This window comes from Rattus norvegicus, chromosome 6, assembly GCF_036323735.1.
Source record: "Rattus norvegicus strain BN/NHsdMcwi chromosome 6, GRCr8, whole genome shotgun sequence".
NCBI lineage: Eukaryota > Metazoa > Chordata > Mammalia > Rodentia > Muridae > Rattus > Rattus norvegicus.
Window position 1 is genome coordinate 139,760,144 of NC_086024.1, and position 26,140 is coordinate 139,786,283.

At 39.3% G+C, this 26,140-nt stretch overlaps 2 gene segments (V, D, J or C); both read right to left on the reverse strand.

The window, feature by feature from the left end:
- Nucleotides 1–10,628: 10,628 nt before the first annotated feature.
- LOC134479195 (immunoglobulin heavy variable 3-74-like) lies at nucleotides 10,629–11,325 on the reverse strand. The segment is given in 2 exon segments: nucleotides 10,629–10,990; nucleotides 11,100–11,325. Coding segments are annotated over 2 exon segments (408 nt in total).
- Nucleotides 11,326–20,158: 8,833 nt separating this feature from the next.
- On the reverse strand, nucleotides 20,159–20,701 carry LOC120103433 (Ig heavy chain V region 914-like). The segment is given in 2 exon segments: nucleotides 20,159–20,532; nucleotides 20,656–20,701. Coding segments are annotated over 2 exon segments (420 nt in total).
- Between the last annotated feature and the right edge of the window lie 5,439 nt (nucleotides 20,702–26,140).

A 26,140-nucleotide genomic window follows, 5' to 3' on the forward strand; every position in this document is an offset into this window, starting at 1 on the left:
CAGTAGACTGGAAAGACTACATGCCCAAAAGCACAACACTCTGTTCCCATAACTGGAAACAGGAAAACAGGTCTACAGCACTCCTGACACAGGCCTATAGGATGTCCTAGCCACTGTCAGAAATAGCAGAACAAGGTAAAACCAGAGACAACCTGATGGCAAGAGGCAAGTGCAGGAACCCAAGCAACAGAAACAAACACTACATGGCATCATTGGAGTCCAGTACTCCCACCAAAGCAAACAATGAATATCCAAACCCACCAGAAAAGCAAGATCTAGATTTAAAATCACATTCGATCATGATGCTGGAGAACTTCAAGAAAGACATGAAGAACTAACTCCCTTAGAGAAATGCAGGAAAACACAAATAAACATGTAGAAGCCTATAGAGAGGAATCACAAAATTCCCTGGAAGAATTCCAGGAAAACACAATCAAACAGGTAGAGGAATTAAAAATGGAAATAGAAGCAATAAAGAAAGCACAAAGGGAAACAACCATGAATATAGAAAACCAAAGGAAGAGACAAGGAGCTGTAGATACAAACATCACCAACAGAATACAAGAGATATTAGAGAGAATCTCAGGAGCAGAAGAATCCATAGAAATCATTGACACAACAGTCAAAGATAATGTAAAACGGAAAAAGCTACTAGTCCAAAGCTACCTGGCTTTTCATAGTCTCTGGTGAGAAGTCTGGTTTTTTTCTGATAGGTCTGACTTCATGTATCACTTGACCTTTCCCTTACTGCTTTTAATATTCTTTCTTTGTTTTGTGCATTTGGTGTTTTGACTATTATGTGACAGGAGGAGTTTCTTTTGTGGTCCAACCTATTTGGAATTCTGTAGCTTCTTGTATGCTTATGGGCATCTTTCTTTATGTTAGGGAAGTTTTCTTCTATGATTTTGTTGAAGATATTTACTGGTCCTTTGAGCTGGGAGTCTTCACTCTCTTCTATACTTAGTATCCTTAGGTATGATCTTCTCACTGAGTCCTGGATTTCTTGTATGTTTTGGACCAGTAGCTTCTTCCATTTTACATTATCTTTGACAGTTGTGTAAATGATTTCTATGGAATCTTCTTCTCCTGAGATTCTCTCTTCTATCTCTTTTATTCTGTTGGTGGTGCTTGTATCTACAGCTCCTTGTATCTTCCTTTGGTTTTTTATATCCATGATTGTCTCCCTTTGTGCTTTCTTTATTGCTTCTATTTAGGTGCAGGGGAGCTGTTGGACAAATCCCTTCCGGTCTGGGCAGTGTCTGGATGGCACTTCGCTTGGAGCAGAAAAGTTGGTCTTACCTCTGGTCCCGTGGCTGAAGTTGCTCCTGGGGGTCTGCTTTTGAGCTCTCCATGAGGGTGGCAACCAGAAAGGCCTGCCTGGCCTTTTCCTGGGGCCCCTGTGCACTAGGGTCCCAGATGGCGTTAGGTATTTTCCTCTGGAGTCAGAAATGTGGGCTGAGTGTAGTCTCTTCTGGCTTCCCAGGTGTGGCTGCATCTATATTTTTTCTTTACAGGACTTATTTATGTCCTTCTTAAAGTCTTTTCTCATCAACATTAGATGGGATTATAAATACAAATCCAGTGTGTTGTGATATGCTGTATTGGCTGTGGTGGGTGAACAGGGTTCTGATGATGCCAAGTAGATTTGGATTTTGTTGCTTAGGTTCTTGTGCTTGCACATTGCCATCTGGTTATTTGTGATGTTTTTTGGTTCTTGCTGTGTCTGACTGGAGGTTATCCCTCCTGTGGCCCTGTAAGCCTGTGAGCCTATGATTTTAGAAGTGAGAGTGCTCCAGAAAGACAAGCAGGTTTTGTGTCTGAGAGCTGTGGGACAGTCCTGACTCTGGAAGCAGATGGAGACAAGAATGGTCCTGTCTTAGGGCACCCTGTGGCTCGCAGGCGCAAGTTCTCCAGGAATATCATTCCTTGGACAGTCAATGGAGAGAAAGTAGGATCCCATATGTGGGTTGTTGGCTTATAAGTGAGAGTGCTAATGGCAGACCAGCTCTCTGCAGGAAGGTTTTGGATTTGAAAGCTGTGGGACTCCCCCAACCCCCAGATCTGGATGCAGATTGAGACTGCAAGTGAAGCAGCTATTTTTGAAAATGACTCTCCTTAACAAGCACACAGTCAGAGAAAAAATTGTTAGAATATGTTAGATATAGTGTATAATGAATTCTCGAAGAAAAGAGAGAAAAATTATCCTTTGAACTACAGTGTAAGTAGAGAGAAAGTCAGTCAGTTTGGAATTAGTGCAGGGAATATAGTGTAGTTGAGTTAATTTCATTCATAATTTTATATAGTTCAGCCTAGTTTATCATAAGCAGGTTAAGGTAGAGAATAAGAGGTAAGAAAATGAGAACAGACTGCCTTACTTAGCATGAGGTCAAGCAGATCAATTTAGTGAGAAGCTGAGTGAAACAATGTTTAACCAGTCACTTTAGCATCTTTCTAGACAGAAGAGTTGAGTTGAATCAGCTAGCCATAGTACTTAGGGGTGGGCATCATTGAGAGGAAATGTTCCTGTGAAGATTCAATGTAGAGGAATGCCAGGTTTGGGAGGCAGATTATCATGGGTGGTTTGGAGGGGGAGCACCTTCAAAGAAGCAGGTGTAGAGAGCATGGGATAGGGAGTTTCTGAAAGGGAAACCTGGAAAGGGGATAACATTTGAAATTTCAATAAAGAAAATGGCCAATAAATAAAGAAGGTGCATCAGCAGTAAAACTACAAAGCAACAATTATGTCAGGTGAATAAAAGTTCCATTTTAGAGCTTTATATGATCACAAAAGCATCCTGCTCTCCAGGCAGGCCTGTGTGGGGCCCCAAAGAACAACCACATCAGAACCTTGCTTCACCAAGCTGTTTCCAGTCTGATCTGCCTGGGGTACAATAAATTGTGTGCATGGTCCCCTGATTTGCATTGCCTGGTTTTGAGTTTGCCCAGCTATCCTGCTACAGCAAGTTCTGGGTATTCAAATACAGCAAGATCACAAAAAGATGACCTTATACCCCATTTTATAAATATGTGAGTCTTTTAAAAAAGGAAATGAATATAGACCATAACAAAATGAAGATAAATCCATGCAAATATGCGAAAGAAATGAATAAAACTGCCAAAAACTAAAAAATGGAAATGGAAACTCTAATGAAAACTGATGCAATTGTGGACATGGAAAACCTAGGAAACAAAACAAAAAGTACAGACACAAGCACCACCAATAGAATACATATAGTACAATGCTTAATTAAAACACAATAAACTCAGGCACACAGAATACAAGAGATGAAATTGATACAGTGTCAAAGAAAATGCAAAATCTAAAAATTGGATACCACAAAAATCCAGCATAATTGAGACACTATCAAACCCCAAAAAATAGGCATAGCAGAAGGAGAGCATTCCCAGCTCAAAGGCCCAGAAAACATCTTCAACAAAACCAAAAAAGAAAATTTCTCTAACTTAAAAAAGATAGACCTATAAATGTACAAGAGGCTTGCAGAACACCACATAGATTGTACCAGAAAAGAAAATACTTTTCAAACAAAAATAGTCACCACACTATATGTATTGAACAAGGAAGAAAAATTAAAAGCTGCAAGGGAAATATAGCAGACCTATGAAAATTGTACTGACTACTCAACAGAGATCCTAAAAGACAGAAAAAATTGGGCTGATGCCTTGGAGACCCTAAGTGACTTCAGATGTCATCCCAAACTAGTAGACATATCAAAATTTTCAATAATCATTGATTGACAAACTAAGATGTATGTAAAACCAAATTTCAACAATATATTTTCACTAATCTAGCCCTACAATGGATACTAGAAGGAAAAGTCAAATTCAATTAGGCTAACTATGCCCATGATTATGCAAGAAAAAAATAACAGTTCACCTGTTAAACCGAAAGAAGAGAAACACACACACACACACACACACACACACACACACACACACACAAATGCCACCACCACCACCACCAAATAAAAAGATGCAGATTAAATAAGTGGATGTGTAAATAGGATACACCATTCTTCTATATACAAACAACACCTCAGCAACAAAGTAATGTACTAAGCAAATGGACTTAAGAAAAAAGCTAGAAGATCCTTCCTAATATCTAATAAAATAGACTTTCATCCAAAAGTCATCAAAGGAGGTGGGAAAGAACTCATCATACACATCCAAGAAAAACTGGATCAAGAAAACATTTCAATTCTGAATATCTATGATATAAAGCCTAGGGTACCCATATTCATTTTATTTCTTAAAAGACATATGATGATATTTATTTGTAGAAATGTGTTTTCAATAAATTTTACCTGCAAAAGAAGATCAGTTATATTTAAATATGAAAAGAATGTCTTTTATGTTTATGTTCATTTCCATGTGTTACCTACTCTTTTCCTATTTGTGCAAAGATAACCAGATGAAGGGTTTTTTTTTAAGTACAATATTTTATTTACATTTCAAATGTTATTCCCTTTCCTGGTTTACTGTACATAAGCCCGCAATCCCATCCACCTCCCCTTTTTCTATAAGGGTGTTCCCCCTCCCCAACGACCCCCTCCTTCTTGCCTCTTCCATGACATTCTCCTAAACTGGGGTTGGGGGTCAAGCCTTGAAAGGAACAGGGCTTCTCCTTCCATTGGCACACAACAAGGCTATCCTCTGCTACATATGCAGCTGGAGCATGTCTCTCGATAATGTCTGTTTTATCGTGGATACTAATGTTGGTATCAAGAACCCCTTTTGCCTCCAGGAGTGATGTAACGTGCAGATGACAGGGTATATCTGTTGCCATGGCAAGGGCAATACATTCCCAGCATACATTTGATTCAGCTCCCACCTTTACCCGAGAGTAGTTCCATTACATTTTAAATAAAAGGCAGACACTTTGTGCCCCTTTCTTCTCCCTCACACCTTGTCTCCATCATCAGCAATAAACCTCTTTCACGTGGGAATGAATGTATTGGCCTGGCCCGGTCTGTCTGTACAGGAGACAATATTCTGATTATATCACAATATTGGTGCTGAAACCCGGGATCTACTTGTGGCTGTGCCATAGGACAACAGCTACTGCAGAGGTTCCATCGAGTCTCTATCATGCACCACATGAATTCAGGTCACAGCTACTGCCACAGCCGGCACATCTTCCAGGCACAGAAGGCTCTGTGTTTCTGCATGTGAGTTGCTACTGCAGCCTCAGGACATACAGATTTCCACTATGTGAACTGCTGGCTTCCATGTTCCACCACTGGGTGCTAGCTCTTGTTATGTGGGTTACTTAGTTCAATATGCCCACACCGATGGTACAGTTTCATGTTTCCTACTGCCAGAGCACTAAAATTCTTGCACCAGCACCAGCAAATTGGTGAGGTTTTTCTTTCCAGGTTGAAAAATGGACCTCTGATTTCCCAAATAGGGACTGGTCAGCCTTTATGAGGTAAGGGGTTGGCACTTCAGGGCCATGGTCCTAATGACCAGCCTTTTAGCTGACATATAAGATAAGACTTCAAATCTTAGGCAGATATCCCCCTTGAAAGCAGGGGCTCTTATACCCTCCCCTTTCTGGACTCTTGCAGCCATTTAGAACTTCCCAAGCCTAAGCAGGGCTGCTTTCTGGTGAGGCTAAGACTCACAGTATATACCCTCTAGAGGATCTAAGTAACAACTTAGACATCTAGCCTGGCAGAAAATTTGTTGTTGAAATTATTGTCAGGATGCCGGTAGGAGTAATTCAATAACTCCCCAGTTGGTGAATTGTCATCTTTGAACATACTTCCTGCATCCTCATACCTCCAGGATCCCCACTGGGATGGCTCCTGGAAATTTTCAAATCTCTGCAGTTAATGCCTGACTTAAGGGCATCACAACTCTACAATAAGGTCTGGATTCAGTACCCATTAAACAATGGTTCCAAATGTACACTAATGGCAGACTAGGATTCAATAATCTTATAAGTCATTCATACATACTGCCAGTGGTCTGAAAAATAGAAACTATTTACCTAACTATGTGCAACTATTTACCTAACTTTGCTCCAACTCCTCCCTTCGTTCTTCTTGTTCTGCAAACCAACTTCTCCTAGCCATGGAACGTCCACAAGATGAAGCTACAACCCTCAATCCAGCTAACAAGCTGCATTCTTTCCACAGCACACCTGTATCCACACCTCCAAGAACCCAAACCACTGCCTCAGTTTCTCCTTCTCACAAGCCTACCCAAGAGCCTCCTTGTTCTACCTCTCCCGACCCCATCCCTCCTCCTGTGCCAGCTGCAAGTCTCTCCAATTGCTATGCATTGGCACCTACCTTCATCCCACCCATCACCTGCTCCAAGGGCGCAGCCAAACCCCCAAGTTCTTCACGGTCAGATACAACTGACTCAGCACCATTCTTTCCTTTAAGGGAAGTTGCTGGGGTAGATGATTTTGTCATTTTACTTGTTCCTTTATCATTGAATGGACTTTCTCAGATAGAAAGAAGACTAACCCCTCTGCTTTTATTAAAGAGTTTTAGTACATTACTCAGTCTTATAATTTGACTTTTCACAATGTACATATAATTCTTTCCAATAATTTACTTCCTAAAAAGGCAGGTGAGTTTGGGAACAGCCAAGGATACACGGAGACAAGGCTCATCAAAGAGATGGAATATAATCTATTTGATCTGAGACAGTACCTGACCAAGGTTCCCTATGGAATTATAATTCTTCAGGTGGTATTTTAGCTAGAGATAGATTCATAACCTGCCTCCTGACCAATCTCTGCAGGGCAGCCTTAAAACCATTAAAATTTGAAAAACTCCAGGAGGTCCCCCAAGAAAAACAGGAAAACCCATCTCAATTTTTAGAATGCCTCAAAAAGGCTTTATTATAATATATTTATCTGGAGGCTGAAAACCCAGAAGTTAAGCAAACTTTGATGACCTACTTGTTTTCCTTGGGCAATCCCCAGCTTAGAAACCTAGAGCGGGGACCCATAACTCCACAGACAGAAGTTTTGGCACTGGCCTTCATAGTGTACCATGGGAGTGATAAGGATGATATCAGACAAAAATGCCATATGTTGCAAAAGCTATGTGATCAGTTCCAGCTATTGTCCAGACTCCTAGTCTTTCAAGGCTCAGAGAACACCAGGATCCTGCTATAAATATGGTCAGCAAAGTCATTGGGCAAGGGCTTGCCTGAACTTCTACAAGCCAAAGGGACCATATCCTAGGTGCCATGAGGACGGAGATTGGACTGCCAATTACCTTCATGTTGTTCAGGACAGAGGGACATCACTCCCAGATAACACTCCAGCTGATCCCCTAGGCTTGTCTATGGACAACTTAAGGGATTCGAATTCGCTTGACCTGACCACTGCCATCACTAGCAGGGAGTTCTGGGTAGCCATCGTGGTATGTGGGAAGCCCATCTCCTTTCTCTTGGACACTGGGGTCACTTACTTGGTCCTAATGGAGTTTTGTGGGCCCACTTTCCCTCCCATTTTCCTATTGTTTAGGCAGGTGGATTACTTTGTTTCCTCACTAGACCCCAACACTTAGTTTCATTTGTAGGGGGTGTACTCGTCATCCATTCCTTTTTGGTAATAACAATCTGTCCTGTGCCCTTATGGAGAAGGGATATTCTAGCTAAGTTGAGAGCTTCTATTTCGTTTTGCCTAAACCCAAGCTCAACAGCAGTCCCTCTGCTCCTTCTTCAAGCCAGTCAACCTACTAACTATAATAACTAATATCTCAGCAAAGTGTTAAAAATGATTTGTTCTTTATAAGAAAAATGAGATGATTTTGTTGAAGGACTTCATTTTTTCATATGAAATATAGTCACAGGATATATTTAAAAGGAGAAAATTTTGAGGTCACCTCCAAACTCTTGGTACTTCCCTTCTTCAGAAGAGCATCCTTATCTGCACTAAATTTGTTCTTATTTATTTACTATTCTTTAATTAGTTAATTAATTTTCTATTTTCAACTCAGTTACACTCCCTCCTCCCTATTTCTCTTCTCTTTCCAGTCTCTCACTTACAAATCCCTCTCCACATTGCCCTCTTCCTTTATCTAAGGATCAGGATACTACTCCACCCTGGAGCATCTAGTCTCAGCAGGACTAGGCAAAAAGTCTCATAATGAGGCCCTACAAGTGCCAAGACAGATAGGGCAAATGGAATTCAACAGCAGGGAGTAGAGATCAGGACCCTTCCTGTTGAAATTCTTAGTGTACCCACATGAGGACAACGCTGCACATTTGCTAAAATTGATATGGGGTCTAGGTTTGGCTCCTGCACACCCCCTGGTTGATGGCCCAGGCTGTATATGTCCCTCATGGTCCCATGATTATTTGACTCTGTTCGTATTCCTGAAGAGTCCTGGACCCTTCCAACTTACTCACTTCTATCCCTCACTCTTCCACAAGATTCCCTTGTGCTCCACCTTGTGTTTGGCTGTGCATCTGTCTCCATCTACTGCTGGATGGAGCCTCTTAGGAGGCAGCTTTGCTATGGTCCCTGCATATCTTTTAGGCAAGTCAAAATTTGGGTTGAAGATTTTGTGGTGGAATAATAATGTGCCTATCCCTCCTCTGGAAGACCTGCCAGGTTACAAGGGATGTCCAGTTAGTCTCTATGTACCCTTATGGTAGGTCACACCCATTGACTTCCCATATCATCTCCTGGCCCAGACCACTAGCAAGTTACTAGAGATGTACCCTTCCACTATAGCAGATTTTCATTCTCATTCCCAGTCATCTCTCTAGCTTCCTCCTTCCCATACCCAATTGCCATCCCCAAACCCCTTCTCTCCTCCTCTCCTGCACAATTCCCTCTCTCCATTCACCTTAGCTGACTAATTTACCTTCTGAGTGAGATGCATAGATCCTCCTATGAGAACTATTTAACATTCTATTACTTTGAGTTTGTGGATTTTAGAAGAATGGTTGTCCTGTACTTTATGACTAATGTATACTTTTAAATGCGTACATACCATACTTTTTTTGTTGTTGTTGTTCTGGGCTACCCCAGCAGGAAAATCGAGACCATTCCCTTTATTTCTCCATAATTCAGAGGAAACCAATGTGCTGCAGTCCCAGCTATGCCATTACCACAAGCAACACAACTCCATGAATTTCTGACAGTTATATATAGTTTCCCAGGTTACCTCATGCTTTCATTTAATAATAATCATTCTCTGTTGTCTAATACCCTGCTATTCTTTTAGAGATCTGGTGATTCAGTGTGTTATGGCCACAGTACCTTCTACTCTTTAAGAGGGACACCAACTTATGACCAGAATGCCAATGAAAAGTATGTTATATTTAGATTCTAAGTGCCACACCCGATTTCATTTGAGGAACACCAACTCAGAATGAGCCAATCATCATTTACGTCCTGTTTCTGGGACAACAGTGTAAAAGAAAATTCTTAGAAACATGAGGAAAGAAGAGTTGATTCATGTGTTAAACAAAAAATTATTTGTTCTATTAAATTTTTGTGAATTATACACACTAAATCATAACAAATGCAGAGAGTGAAAGAAATAAGAAATGTTACCACTTGAGTGGAATAGGACCTATATAGAAATTACTGAAGCTGAGTAAGTATTTATAATTATATTGACCTCATGCCTCAGTTCTGGAGCCTCACACACATTTTTATTACCAATACCACAAGCAGGGTCTGTATTGGGTCTGTGTCATATGGTTCTTATGAGGTTGATGGAGAGACTGAAAATCATCTACTTCATGGGTCACAGACCCTGCTTGATTTCCATGTTGGCTCTAACTTGAAGCCCACATAGTGCACTATGAAGGGAATCTTACCATGAGTCTCTGCCCACAATCTATGTTTTTACACTCCCATGTATTCCTTAATTTTTAGGATCTGACCCTGGGTCATCATATAGATTCTTGTCTTCCTTATGTGATGTCTGCATTTTGTTCAAGTCACAGTTTATCCTACATTGAAAGTCATCTTTAATGGCGTTGTAGGTATAACACTGTACAGGAGGATTTGTGCTTAGTCTCCTTGACTACGAAAAGATGTCACTTTGGTAGTCAAACAATAAGCCTATTTCTCAGATGTGAAGAAAGTGTGATTATTGGGATGTAGTGGCCAAGCAGTCTAGTAAGATACTGAGATCTTAGTGATGAGATCCAGGTCTAGTGATGGACTTTATATCAAAGTTATTTTGTTGAATGATAGAAAAAAACATCTCATCTTAACATGAACACACACACACACACACACACACACACACACACACACAGAGAGAGAGAGAGAGAGAGAGAGAGAGAGAGAGAGAGAGAGAGAGACAGAAGAGCATCAGAGAAACATAAACAGAGCTTTGAAGAGGCACAGAGACAACACAGGGAGACCTACACAGAGAGAAAGAAACACCATACATATAAATAAATGAATACGAAACACAAATTAAACAGGAAAATTGAAATTTGAATAAACAATTGTATACTTTAAGGGTTACTACACTAGCACTTGTAGAGAGAATCCCAGTGGTGAGGCAACCTAAACACAAAGGAGACCCACACTCACTTTCTTCCAGGTCTTTCTACATAGACTATAACACTCAGTACTAGAAACTTCATGTGTTCCTTTTGCCCTCTGCTGGTCACTAGTACCCTGTGCGAGGTTTGTGTTTAAGCTCACAGTAACATTCACTCACTGTGGTTCTTGCACAGTAATACATGGCTGTGTCCTCAGACCTCAGATTGTTCATTTGCAGGTATCTGGTGTTTTTGGCATTATCTTTGGAGACCACGAATCGGCCCTTCACTGTGTCTGGATATAAGGTGCTACTACCATCAGGATTAATGGATGCAACCCATTCCAGCCCCTTGCCTGGAGCCTGGTGGATCCAGTTCAACCAGTTGCTACTGAAAGTGAATCCAGAGGCTGCACAGGAAAGTTTCAGAGGACTTCCAGGCTGCACTAAGCCTCCCCCAGACTCCACCAGCTTCACTTCACACTGGACTCCTGCAAACAGAGAATACTGGTTAGAAAACCATCACTAACAAAACAAACAAAATAAATTTTCTAATTCTCATGTGCACCCAACAGACATAATTGCAGCTTTATCAATTACCTTTTATAAAAATGACAAGGAAAACCAAGCTGAGTCTGATGTCCATGGTGAGCGGTCTGTGCAGGGCTTCAATGTTAATCACTGAATGGGAGAACCTCAGAGTCCAGGACTGGACTCCACTGCCACAGCTGCAGGGTCAGGACAGGCTGGTTTTCATAAGTATAGAGAAGAATTATTTGCATATCTTACTGCTATAACACGCTCTGAAACTAGACCTGAGCTGAAGACAGTGCTCATAGCAGATAAATGATATCAAAGACATTGATGTCAGTTACAGAGTTTGACAGTGTGGTAGTTTCATATTCACATTTTTGGTAAAGATTCACTGTATTTCATTTAGTTTCCTTTTGTACACGTGCACAGGACATGTTACATTTTCATAATCAGGATTCCTTAGTATAAATATGTAATTAAATAGCACCATATATTCTTGTGTTTCTACATATGAGCTCAGTCTTGTCCAATATCTGGGTAGGACATGGCTTCTCCCCATTGTGGTTCTTGGAGAGAGTTACACCTGTAAGGTTATAGTAGCAGAACTCAGTTTTGTGACAAGAACACTTGTGATTTCCTGAACTTTACTTCTTTATAACAGAATTCTGTCCTCAGACCTTACAGATGCTTCCAACTTAGACATTGTGGGATCTGTCTAAGATTCAAAATTTTCTATGGCTCCAGATTTCTATTTGCAGCAATCTTGTTTTTTCATCCTGAAAATTTCCATTTATTCCTTTAAATTCCCCCCTCCGACATTTTCTTTCTGCAACGTTACACAAGGTAATGTGATAGTTTTATGTTGTTCTAAACTAGTTTTTATTTTCCCCAACTAACATAATCCATTTACCAGGGTCTTTTAATTAATTTTTAGGTTGCCATTTTCCTATTTATTCAGTTCTCAGGTTTCTGTCCTCATTGTTTTCTCCTCACTGCACCTCACTTTTGCTTTCACATCACCAGTATTTCCTTATGCAAGGTCCTCCTTGTTCAATACCTATAAGGTGCCCCCTTCCTCGGGTTCTAGCTCCAAAAGGTACAAAAGAGAAGACGTTTTCCCTGACACATAAAGAAGGTTCTGTATATGAGACAAACAGGCACTGTTTGCCTTTTTAAACTCTGGTTATATTGTTTGATATCGCATTTTCAATTTCCATTTAAATTCCTCCAAATTTGATAGAACAAGGAGCAAGAGGGAGTGAAGAGAATGTAAGAGGGAAAGCATGGGGAAGAGTGCTGTGGCATAATGTCTTTTGGACATTACCCAGATCTCTTGGGATTTTTAGAGATTCCCCTACTATCCATCCACATTTCCTGAAGAAGTATATTTATATTTACATTTATTCTCCTGGCCATCTGGGAGTCTCTCCTGTCTCCCATGATACCTGACCATGCACCTGCGTTCGCCTCTCCTTCTCCTGTCCCACCCAGGACCCTCCTTTCCTCAACCTCTCATGATTATTTTGTTCCCCCTTCTAAGTTGATTTAGAGTATACTCACTTGGGACTTCCTTTTTGTTAAACTTCTTACTTTCTGTGGCTTGTATCATGGTTAGTCTGTACTTTCAAATATCCACTTATCAGTGAGTAAATACTATTCACGTACTTTTGGGTCTGGGTTACTTCACTCAGGATTGTATTTTTTTCTTTAATCCATTTTTGATTTTAGTGACTGAATAATAATCCATTGTGTAAATGAACCATATTTTCTGTATCCATTCTTTCTTTGAAGGATATCTGAGTTTCCAGTTTCTGGCAATTAAGTATAAGGATGCTATGGACAGAGTGGGGCACATGTCCTTGAGCTATGGTGGAGGTTCTTTGAGAATTTGCCCAGGAGCAGTCTAGATTTGTCTTTAGTTAGAACTATTTCAAATTTTTGGAGGAGCCAGCATATTGATATCCAGAGTGCTTGTACCAGTCTGCAATCCCACTAGCAATGGGGAGTGCCCCTCTTTCTCCAGGTCCTCCCTAGCATGTGCTATCACTTGAGCTTTTTTTTGTTTGTTTTTTGTTTTTTTATCTTAGCCACTCTAATTAGTGTAGGGTGGAATATCAATGTACTTTTGATTTGCAATTCCCTGATGACTAACATTCCCTGGTGTTTAACATTTCTTATTATGCTTCTAGGCCATTCAACATCCCTCTGTTGAGAATTCTGTTTAGATCTGTATGCCATTTTTAAATTGGTTTATTTGAATTTTTTGATGTATAACTTTTTGAGTTCAATATATAATTTGTATATTGCCCCCTCAATCAGTTGTAGCATTAGTGAAAATCTTTTCACAATCTGTAGTTTGCCAGTTTGTCTTATTGACCGTCATTTTTGACTTACAGAAGCTTTTCAATTTCATGAAGTCCCATTTATCTGTTGTTGTCTTTTGAGGCTGAGCCATAGGTGTTCTCTTAAGGAAAATTTCCCCTGTGCTATTGAATTCCAGACTATATTCCTATTAGATTCAGTGTACCTGACTCTATGTTGAGATTCTTGACTTGGACTTGAGCTTTGTACAAGGTGATAACTGTGGATGAATTTGCATTCTTCTACAAGCACACTGCCAGTTAGACCAGCATGGTTTGTTGGAGATGCTTTCTTTTTTATATGGTATGGTTTTGACTTCTTTGCCAGAGATTAAGTGTCCATAGGTGTGTGGGTTTATTTCTGGATCTAGTTCTGGATTTAGTTCTGTTCCATTGATCAAGTCCTTTGTTTCTGTACCAATACCATACAGCTTTCATTGCCATTGCTCTGCAGTATAGCCTATATTTTTGTTGTGTATAAGAAATGCAGTGAACAAAATGAAGCAGAGATTGACTGAAAGGCTAATCCAATACTGGCCCAACTGGCCCATGCAGTTTCTATTGCTATTGGTCTGTAGTGCAGCTTGAAGTCAGGGAGGCTGATTCCTCTTAAAGTTTCTCATTGCTCAGGATTGTTTTAGCTACCTACCATTTTTGTGTTTCCATGTGAAGTTGAGAATTGCTCATTCAAGTCCTGTAAATACTGTGTTGGAAGGTTGATGGGAATTGCTTTGAATTGGTTGATTGCATTTGGTAAGATGACCAAATGTTAATTCTAGCAATCCATGAGCATGGGGAATATTGTCATCTCCTTGTCTCTTCATCAATTTCTTTCTTTAGCGACTTAATGTTTTTTGTCATGCAGGTATTTCACATGATTTCTTGGAATTACACCAAGGTATTTTATATTATTTGTGGTTTTTTGAAGAGTTTTCTTTTCCTAATTTCTTTCTCTGCCAGTTTATATTTTGTATAATGGAGGGATATTGATTTCTTTGAGCTAACTTTGTTTACAGCCATTTTGCTGAAGGTATCAATTCTTTGGCATATATATATATATATATATATATATATATATATATATATAGTTAATTCATACACAAATTGCAATACTTTGACGTTTTCTAACAGATTTGTATCTCCTTGAGATTTGCATCAATATTAGTTGTCTAATTGTCCTAAAACTTCTAGTACTGTATGTAATAGACAGGGACAAATGGGCAACTTTGTCTTGTCTCTTACTTTAGTGGAATTGTGTTCTCTCTATTTCATCTGATGTGAACTATTGGCTTGTTTTATATTGCTTTTTTATGTTTAGGAATATGCCTTGAATCCCTGATCTCTCCAGGACTTTTAAAATCCTCTCCTTCTCTTCCCCTCTTCCTTTCTCTCTCCTCTGTCTTTGTCGTTTTCTTTCTCTCTCTCTCTCTCTCTCTCTCTCTCTCTCTCTCTCTCTCTCTCTCTCTCTCTCTCTCTCTCCCTCCTTTCTTCCCTTTCTCCTTCTTTCCTTCATTCCTATCCCATATGGTGCCTCCCACCAGTTTGCCCCGACCCGCAGGACAGTCGACCAGGGTCTGGGGTCCACCTAGGAGAGAATGGGGGACAAGAGACGCAAAGAATGGGCAGCAAGTCAAGAAGTCTGGTAAAGCTGACAATTTTTAATTTTTCTCAGGCTGAAGATATACTGGTAGAAGCAAAATGTGGGGAGGGGTTGGGTGACCACAAGAGAATGGGCCTGGCTTGATAACCAGGATTTTGGCTGGGTAAATCGGCCAAGCGGGGGGAACAGCAGGGTGGGTTGCTTAGTGACCTGACCATCAGTGCCTGACCACGGGTACTCAGTGATCTGACACCTAGATTTATGCTATCTATTGAATTTATGTAGAGCTGCAGGTGCTACATTGATCTAACCTAAGGCTATTGCTTTTTGTTCTAACATCAGGCTAAAATACAATTGCTTTTTAACCTGAAGACTTTTATTATTCTAGCATAAGGCTAGAATACAGTCGCAGTGTTCCCTCTGGTTTTATTTTCTGGAATAATTTGAGGAGTATTTGGTTTATCTATTTGAAAGTTTGATAGAACTCTGTGATAAAAGCATCTGACTGTGGTTTAATGACTACTTCTATTTCCTTAGGGATTACAGGGCTGTTTAAGTAATGAATCTGATCTTAATTTAACTTTGGTAATTTGGATATATCTAGATTTTCCAATTTTATAGTGTATTGGTTTTTGAAGTAAGAACTACAGATTCTTTGAATTTCCTCATCACCTGCAGTTCTGTCTCCCATTTCTTTTAATATATATATATATATATATATATATATATATATATATATATATAATTAAAATTGTCTTTCTGTCTTTTAGTTAATGTGGCCAAGTGGTTGTCTATATTGTTGATTTTTTCAGACTGTCTACTCTTGATTTCATTGTTTCTTTGTATTGTTTCTGTGATTCTAATTTATTAATTTCAGCACTGATTTTGATTATTTCCTGCTGTTAACACTTCTTCTGAGTATTTGCTTCTCTTTTTTTCTAGAGCAGTCAGACATACTTTTAAATTGCTGGTATGAGATGTTTCTAATTTATGTTTGGAGGCGCTTTGTTCTGATATTTCCTCTTAAGTTCTTTACACTTCCATTTTCCAAGAGTTTATGAATTTTCTTCATTTTCATTGAACTATACAATGTCTTTAATTTCTTTCTGTATTTATTCTCTGACCTAAGAATCATTGAATGTAGAGTTTTTCTGTTGACATGTGTGTATACGCTGTCTGTTGTTGTTGAAGTCCAACTTTAATACATGGTGGTCTGATAACATACAAGGCCTAAATTTGCTTTTATTTTATCTTGCTTTGTGATTGAGTATATGTTTAATTTTGCAGAAGGTTCCATATAGTACTGAAAAGAAGTTATATTATTTTTCTTTGTGTGAAGTGTTTTGTACATATTTCCTAAGTCCATTTTATTCATAACATCAGTCAATTTCATATTCTTGCATTTGATTATTGTCTGGATGAATTGTAGATTGGTGATAGTGGTGTGTTAAAGTCTCCCACTATTAATGTGTAAAGATTCATGTGCAATTTACATTTTAGCAGTATTTCATTTACAAATTTAGGGGCTTTAGTGTGTGCAGTATGGATATTCAGAGTTGAGATGTCATCATTGTAAATATTTTCTTTAATGATTATGAAATGTCCTTCCTCATTCCTCTTATTGAATACTGTTCATAGTCAATTTTACTACACATCAGAATTTCTACTGAAAATTTCTTCTTGTATCCATTTGCTTGGGTCCATTTTTTTTCCAATCTGTAACTCTGATATAATATGTATCTTCCTTGCTGAGTTGTGCTTCTTCTGTGCATCAGAATGATTCACCTTGTTTCTCAATTATTCTGTTATCCTGTGTCTTTTATAGGGGGATTTGTGTCCATTGATGTTGGGAGATATTAATGTCCTGTGAAAATGCTAATTCCTATCATTTTGGTGTTGGTGTTTTTAGTGTGTGTGTGTGTGTGTGTGTGTGTGTGTGTGTGTTCATGCATGCTTCTCTTGTTTCACTTTTTTGCATGGAATTAATTGTTATTGTCTATTCCTGGGTGTAGTTACATTTCTTGGGTTAGAATTGTAGTATTTTCTGTAGACCTTGCTTTGTGGATAGATCTTGTTTGAATTTGGATTTGTCTGCAAATATGTTGTTTTCTACATTTGTGGTGACTGAGAGTTTTGCTGGTTGTAGTAGTCTAGGTTGGCATTTGTAGCTTTTTAGATGCAGGATGTTGTTTGCTTAGGTCTGTCCAGATTTTAGATTCCCAGTTGTGAAGTCTGATGTAACTCTGATAGTTCTGCTTTTGTGTGTTACCTGGACTTTTTCCCTTGCAACTATTAAAATGCTCTCTTTGTTCTCTGGATTTTTCACTTTTGAATATATGTGGTAGGAGGATTTCCTTTACTGTTCTATTTGGTGTTCTTCAAGCTTCTTCTACGTCATCTCTATCTTCAGTTGGGAAAAGTTTTCTTCCACAATATGTTGAAAACATTTTCTGGTCTTCAGAGCTCAGACTCTTCGCCTTCCATTCTTACTATGCATAGAGTAGGTTTTTTTTCATGCTGTCTGAGACATCTTGCATGTTTTTGTCTAGATTTTTTCAGATTTAACATTTTTTGAATAATGTATCAAGTTTTTCTCTTGTACGTTCTACACCTGTAGACCTGAGAATCTGTCTTCCATCTTTTGTATTCTATTCTCTTGTTGAAGATTTAAACTTTTTTTTCCTTTATCATTCTAGGTTTTTATCTCCAGGATTCCCTCAGTTTGTTTTTTCCTAATTGCTTGTACTTCCATTTTTGAGGTCTTCAGCAGCTTTATTTATTTTACTCAACCATTTAGTTGTATTTTCCTGTATTTCTTTAAAGGATCTTTTTTTTTTTTTTGCCTCTCAAGGCCTCTATCTGTTTGATTGTGTTTTTCTGTATTTTTTCAAGGGATTTCTTCATTTTCTTTTTAAAGGACTTCATCATTTGTAGAAGATTGGATTCAAAGTCATTTTGTTCTTTGGTTGTGTTAAGATATGCATGGCTTGCTCTACATGGTAGCAGTGTTGTGTGTCACACCTCTTTCTTTTGTGGGAGGGTTGTTTGTTTTATTTTGGTTTTGATTGATTGTGGTCTCATGCTGTCCAGTAGCCATGTGGTTCTTCCTGGATATTCCTGTTGTATTCAATATTAGGAATTGGCCTTACATGATCCTTTTGTTGGAAGCCTCTGTTGGGAATCTTTCGGGTGAACAATAGGACACAGTGGGAAGTGTAAGTCTCCCAGCAGTTGGATGAACCACTGTTTGGTTCTGGACAAGTATTCCTGATGAACTTGGGCAGAGAGTTGACAGCCCAGGGTAGCTGGGGCAAGCCCCAGTTGTATAGACAGGTAGGATAAATGAGTGCAAAAAGGGAATCTATTCTCTATAATTCTGGATAAGGAGTTCTGTAGAAGGTGAGTGGAGGTGTGGCTGGTCAATGTCTGCAGCATTTATTCAATAATTTTTTACATTAGTAAAGAAGCAGGGATGAACCTATAGTACTGACAGTTAGAACCTTGTCTTGGTTTGAATTTCATTGCTACAAAAAGACATTTTAACAAGGTCCTATCTTATTAAACAATACATTTATTTGGGACTTCTTTAAGGTTTCAGAGGTTCAGTCCAATATTATGGAGGGAAGCATGCAGGCATATATAAGGATGGAAGATTCAACGTTCTACATTTTGACAAAGGCAGATAAAACATGTCATTCTTTTCAGTGGTAGCCCAAGGTGCATGTATTCTGTACTGGGCAGAGCTTGTACATAGGGTCTCAGAGCACATCCCCACAGTGATGAACTTCCTACAACAAGACACAGGTACTCTAAGAAGGCCACGCCTCCTAATATTGTTACTTTCTATGGTCAAGCATACTCAAATCATCACAAAACACAGTTACACCCTACACATGTTCTTGGTTAAAAGTGAAGTCCTTAAGGATTAGAATCTCTAAATGTTGGTTCTGAATACTTTTAAGCCCAACATTTATCTTCAATGGAACAATGATTTCTGTGTTTCTCTAAAGTTAATCCTACATATTGCTATAATCAGTGAGTTTTACTGAGTCTCTGCCTTGACATAGTCTCAAAAATCTTTTGCTTTTTCAAGTTATGTTTTCAATTTTCCTATGGAATCACTTTTGCTCTTTGTGATACTGTGCATTTTGTGTTCAAGTCAGAGGATATCCTACATTTAAAAGTCATCTATAATGGGCTTGCTTATAGAAGTTCATGCTTCAAATTCTTACCACACAACCACAAGTATCTGTGTGTTTAGTTCTCTATAGTTAAAAAATAGGTAGGTTTGGTAGTCATGGTAAGATACATTTCCAGGAATGGACTGTATTTCGAAATTATTGTGTAGTTTTATAGAAGAAAATATCTTTTTTTTTAACTTGAGTATTTCTTATTTACATTTCTAGTATTATTCCCTTTCCCGGTTTACGGGCCAACTTCCCCCTAACCTCTCCCCCTCCCCTTCCTTATGGGTGTTCCCCTCCCCATCCTCCCCCCATTGCCGCCCTCCCCTCAACAATCACGCTCACTTGGGGTTCAGTCTTACCAGGACCCAAGGCTTCCCTTTACACTGGTGATCTTACTAGGATATTCAATGCTACCTATGAGGTCAGAGTCCAGGGTCAGTCCATGTGTAGTCTTTAGGAAGTGGCTTAGTCCCTGGAAGCTCTGGTTGCTTGGCATTGTTGTTCATATGGGGTCTCAAGCCCCTTCAAGCTTTCCAGTTCTTTCTCTGATTCAGAAGAAAATATCTTATCTAAACATGTACTTGCTCATACACACTCACAGACAAAGTCACTCACACTCACACTCACCCACTGAGAGTGAAAGAGCAAAAGAGACAGAAAGAAACACAGGCAGAGAACAGAAGAGACACATAAACAGAACAATAAAGAGATGGAGAGATAAATAAAGACAGACCTACAGAGAGAGAGACTAAGCCACTAAAATAAATAAATGAATACAAAACACATATTAAACAGGAAATCTGAAATTTGGAAAAAAAATTTGTACACTTTAATGATTACTGCACACTATAATTGTAGAGAGAATCCCTACATAAAGGCAGTCTAGACCAAAGGATTAACACACTGTCTTTTCTTTAGCTCTTTCTATATAGGTCATAACTGTCATGAACTAAGAGCTATGTGAGCGCTCTGAGCCTCCTACTGGCCCAGAGTGTACTCTACTGGAGGTTTGTTTTTCAGCTCACAGTAATACCCACTCATGATGTGTCTAGCACAGTAATACATGGACGTGTCCTCAGATATCAGATCGTTCATTTGCAGGTATAGGGCACTTTTGTCATTGTCTCTGCAGATAGTGAATTGGCCCTTTACAGTGTCTGGATAGTAGGTGCTACCACCATTCCTATTAATGGCTGCTAGCCACTCCAGTCCCTTCTTTGGAGCCTGGCAGACCCATGCCATTCGATAGTCATCAAAAGTGAATCCAGAGCCTGCACAGGAGAGTTTCAGGGACCTTCCAGGCTGCACTAAACCTTCCCCAGACTCTACCAGCTTCACCTCATACTGGACACCTGCAAGCAGAAAATACTGGTTAGAAAAACTGTCACTAACAAAACAAAACAAATGAAGAAACAAAACAATTGTTCTATTTCTTATGTGCACACAAGAGACAGACTCTAATGTGTGTGAATTACTTTTTGACATAAGGATAAGAAAAATCAAGCTGAGCCTGAAGTCCATGGCAAGTGGTCTGTGTTCAGTGGTGGTCAATGAATATGAAGACCTGAGAATTCAGATCAGGAGTCCTCAGTCAGAATTGCAGGGTCAGGGCCGAGCTGGTTTTCATGGGCACAGGGAAGCCTTATTTGCATGTCTTCTTGCTATAGCATGCCCTGAAGTTTGATTTGCACAGAAGGTATTGCTTTAGCAGATATAAAACATCAAAGATATGGATGTCAGTTACAGTGTTTGACACGGTATGGTAGTTTCATATTCACATTTTTGTTTTAGTTAAGATTTCATCATACTTCAATTAGTTCTTTTTTGTGAATATGCATAGAACATGCTTTGTTTCCATATTGTCATGTGTCCTAGTATGAATGTGTAAGTCAGTAGCATCATATAACTGTTTTTCTGGATGTTAGCATAGTCTTTCCCACTGTGTGGGCTGCTCATGCCATATCCCTAATGTGGCTCTTGAACAGGATCACACTTTCAAAGTTATGACCGCAAAGCTCATTCATTTTTATGGAGTTTTTTATATTAACTTATTCATGACAGAATCTTGTCCTCAGATCTTATGGAGGCTTGCACCTGAGACATTCCCAGTCCCAGTGTGTCTACCACTCAGAGTTCATGTAGACATATTTATCTTTGAGGAAAATTTTATTGCTTTGCATCCTGATGTTCTGAATTTATTCCTTTTAAGTCCTCCAGCATTTTCAATTTGCATGTTACACTAGGTAACATGTGACTTTCTTTACGTTGTGTTAGGCTAGTTTTCATTTTCCACAATTAATATAATTAGTATAACCAGGGTGTGTCATTCACTTTTAGGGTGTCTTTTTCCCATTTAATCAGTTCTCTGGTTTCTGCCCTACTAATTCCTTCCCCACACCACACTTCAATTTACTTTCACATCACCAATATTCTCCTATCGTTGGTCCTCCCCGTCCTATACCTAAGATATGTCCCCTTCCTACATTTCTAGTTCCAAATGCTAAAAAATATATATTTCAGAGCTGAAGACCCCCAAAGAACATTTTGCAAATGACAGAGACAGGCAGGCTTTGCCCTTTCAATCCTTTGTTTTATTGTTTGAGGTAATATTTTCCAGTCGCATTTAAATTTCTCTAAGGCTCAGAGGACATGGATTAAGAGGATGTAGAGGAAACAAAACACATGAAACTTGGGGTTGAGGACTGTGAAATAATGCCTTGTGGACAGGACATGTCTTTCAAATTCATGCACTCATGATGGCTGTTATCTGTGTAAAACCCACCTGAGACCAAGTCAATTATAACCTAAAATATGGACTTTGTAATATTTTCCAGGTCTTCTTTCTTAGCAAGGAACTGTTGGATATATATTGTTTTCATGGAGAGGACCACATTTTTGAAAATATGGTCATTGGTAGATTTTCTATGCTACAATGCTTTTCTTTACACACATGCACATATGCACAGCATTTCTGGAATACAAATTCATGATGTTGAGAGACGTTGAGTTGAGAGAGTCTGGCAAATAGATGGGGATGCTGAAGGGGAAAATAGGTCAGAGATGTAATAGTATTCAACATATACATGTGGAATATATTATTCTTCAAGACTTAGAAAAAAGTTGCCTACTAGATGACTGAATTGTTTAAAGGCAATAAATCCTCAAAGAAAATGTTAAGAAATATGCTGCAAAATATGGTAAGAGTAAGGCAACCCTCAGTAAAAGCAACAATAGTGGAGATTTTATTTTCTTTTTTTAAATTTCACTACACTGAACTTCAAGGTACAGTTTGAAACCATGATAATAGAACCAACCTGCCAGTTGCACATACACAAACATGCACAGCGGTGGGGGGTGGGGCTGTACTGGAAAAAATAGTACAGAGATCTGAGGTTGTATATTGTGTTTGTGAATTTGCCAAGGGAATAATAATTATCAGAAAACTCATTACATGTTTTCCCTTAAACATCTGGGGGCCTCTGTTAGGTAGTCACCACGGCTTTGTGAAATTTATCATCCAGATGCACCTGTGGAAGAGGTGTAGATAATAGTTGGGTTCATGGCCTCTTTTAGAGAAAAGGACAGGGACCAGGAGGAGGTACATATTACCTCTTGGACTTTCTGGCCACATGGGGCAACTGAAGTGGCCTTGTATGGTGAATACATAACTATAGATACTCTTGACAGAGTAGGGCTGTGAAATGAGATACAAAATATTAGGACTGTGGCATGTGTGGCTGTGGCATGTGGGGTTGTGTGAGAAACTTTAGAGGATAAGTTCTGGGAGCCAAATACCAAGTTCATTTATTATGCTGTTTCCTGGGTTAGTGGGATACTTATGACAATGTCTGTACGTGATCTGGAGTCCTAAATGAAAGGGGACTAAGAAATAGAAGACAGTGGGTGGACATTGAACAAAGATTTGGGGATCCCCTATTGGCATGGCTACAGAAGACGATCAAGGGCTTTCTTTGGATTTTATAGGACTATAGGAGAGTTGTAGGATTTCTGATGGGGAAGATAACAACTACCATAACTATTTATTTTAAGTATAAGTGTTAAAATCTTTTAATTTTTAAAATTTTTAGGATAAAAATATGTTAAATACCATATATCCTAACCCTTGAAGACACAGGGATTATGAAATCAAAGCTATGAGGCAACCAAACTTGAGTTTAGAAAACAAAGGATCAAGGAGGTTTATCCTGCATTAGGAAAGTTCATTCAACCTCTTTCCAAAGTCCAGGGAATATGCCAGGAGACCTCATCCAGAAAGCATAAAGTTTGTCATTATCTGGCCCCCCATACAGGCTCACATGTTCACATGAAAGAATATTGAGAGGAACTTCAAGAAAGTAATGGATATATTTCTTTCTTAGAGTATTGTGCAATCATCACATTTGCCCACATGTAAACAATAAAATATGTGCTAGTAAGTAGATATCCTTACATAAAATAACCACAGAACCTCAACAGATTATTTTTAACAATATGACTGAGGTAACTTCTTTTCCTCAAGGACTAGTACTATGCCAATATTACATAGGAGGAGGACCAAAGTTATGTGTGAGCTAAAAGCACCATTCAGTGAGAGTTTCCTCACATGACTTCACTCCTCATGCCTCCTGACATAGAATCTAGCATGGAGACACAATGCAACTGTCAGGTCAGGTAATGAACACAGAAATGCAAAAACATATTTCAAATGAAAATGTCATTTCCTGTCATCAGTGTACAACCATACATGAGATTTCTGGGTCATGTGGTTGCTGATTCTATTTACATGGTATCCTGCATATTATATGACAAAGTTGAACAGGATCATGCTCATGTACATTGGGAACAGGACCCCTTTCTCTCCAACCAGGCAACACTTCTTTTCATTCATATTTTTAAAAATGTTCTTATATCATTGGTTATTGGAAGTGTTTCATTTAGAATTTAATTTCCATTTCTGTTGTGATTAGAGATGTTGACTTTATGAAACCTCCTCTGTCAATATGCACTGACCAAAAGGAAGGACTTTAATCAGAGGAGGACAGAAGGCAGAAAGTTGTGTGCCCAAGAGTATAATATGTCTGGCTTCACTTTCTTGTAGTCTATGTTTTACCCTGGAGATTCACATCTCAGACAACTGATAAAAATTAGTTGTTTTTTAGAAGTAAATTGAAACAACTGTTATTATTTTGTTTAAGCCCTACAGAGTTACCTGACAATGGCCAGGTGTGCCTGAGTCACTATAAAAGGGGCTGATTGCTCCCTCTACTCTCTCTTTTTCTTGCCTTCTTGCTCCAACTCTGTCCTCTTGCTCCATCCCCTTCTCTCCTTTTTCAATTCCCCCCTCTCCTGTGGTCATGATCAGCCTTTACTTCTCCATTCTTCTACTCTCTCTCTGTGTTTCTGTGTTTCTGTATCTCTGTGTGCCTCTGTCTCAGTCTGCCTCTGTCTGTCTCTGTTCTGTCTGTCTGTCTCTCCATCTCTGTCTCTCTGTCTGTCTCTCTCTCTCTCTCTGTTTCTCTCTCTCTCTCTCTCTCTCTCTCTCTCTCTCTCTCTCTCTGTATGTGTCTGCCTTACTTTGTTTCTACTACCCTCCTAACTCCCCTCCTCATGCCCTGAGTAAATTCTATTCTAAACTATACCTTCCTGTGGCTGGTCCTTCAGGGGAAACAATGCCTCAGTATGGGTCTGAGGAGGTACCCCCTTACCTCATGCTTTACCATTCATCCACCAAATCATATTTCTTCTCTATCCCTTTATCTTTTTATAAACACAGCAACTTCCGTGTTATTGTACTTCCATTTTCTCAAATAATGTGTAATCACATGATATATTTAAGAGAAGAGAATTTTGAGGGAATATTCATTTTATTGGCAATTAATTCTAATACAGACAAGCATCCCTGACTGCATTATTTGATTGTTTACTTGCTTATTTTTTCCACTCTACACCTCCATCACAGACCCCTTTCTCCTTTTTTCTAGTCTTACCCTTAAAATCTCTCCCCATATTGTTCTTTCCCCTTCCATCCTTGGGTACCACCCCACCCTGGTTTGCCTTGTCACTGCAGGACTAGACACATCGTCTCCTACGTAGGCTCAGCAAGGCATTTCCGGTGTGGGGAAAAAGACTTCAGTGATAGGCAGTAGAGACCATGACAGTGACTGTTCCACTTGTTAGTGGACCCACATGAGGACCAAGCTGTGTATTTGCTTCAGATATGTAGGAGGTCTAGCTCTGGTTCTTGCATTCTCAATTTTTGGTGGCCCAGTCTCTTTGGCCTTGCGTCTGTCTTAATATGCAGCGAGATGAAGCCTCTCAGAAGACAATTCTGTTAAGCTCAAAGGCAAGACAAATTCTATGGGTTAATGAATGTCTCCATCCCTCCTATTGAAGTCCTGCCATGGTACAAGAGGTGTCCACTTCAGTCTCTATATCCCATTCTGGTAGGAATCTCAGCTGGGGTTACCTTCAGAGACTTCACATGTACTCCCTTGTCCCAGGACTCTAGCTGGACAACAGAGATGCCCCCAACACCACTGTGCATATTTCAACTCTCCTTCCCAGCCATCTCTTGCCTCTATCTCCCTAGAACTGATTGCCATCCCATGTACCCGTCTCATCTCTTCTCTCTACCAAGTTCCCTCTCTTTGTCTACCTCTACTGAGTATTTAATTTCCCCTTCTTAGTGGGATTCGTGCATCATTCCTTGGAACTTACCTACTATCCAGTTACTTGTGCTTTTGGATTGTAGCGTGATTGCCCTGCACATTATGACTTCTGTACACTTATAAGTGAGTACATACCATATATGCATTCTGGTTCTGTGTTACCTTATTCAGCACTATATTCTCAAGATCCAATAATTTGCCTGCAAAATTCATGATGTCTTTGTTTTTACTAGATGGATAGTATTCCACTATCTAGATGTTTCACATTTCTTATCCATTCTTCAGTGCAGGG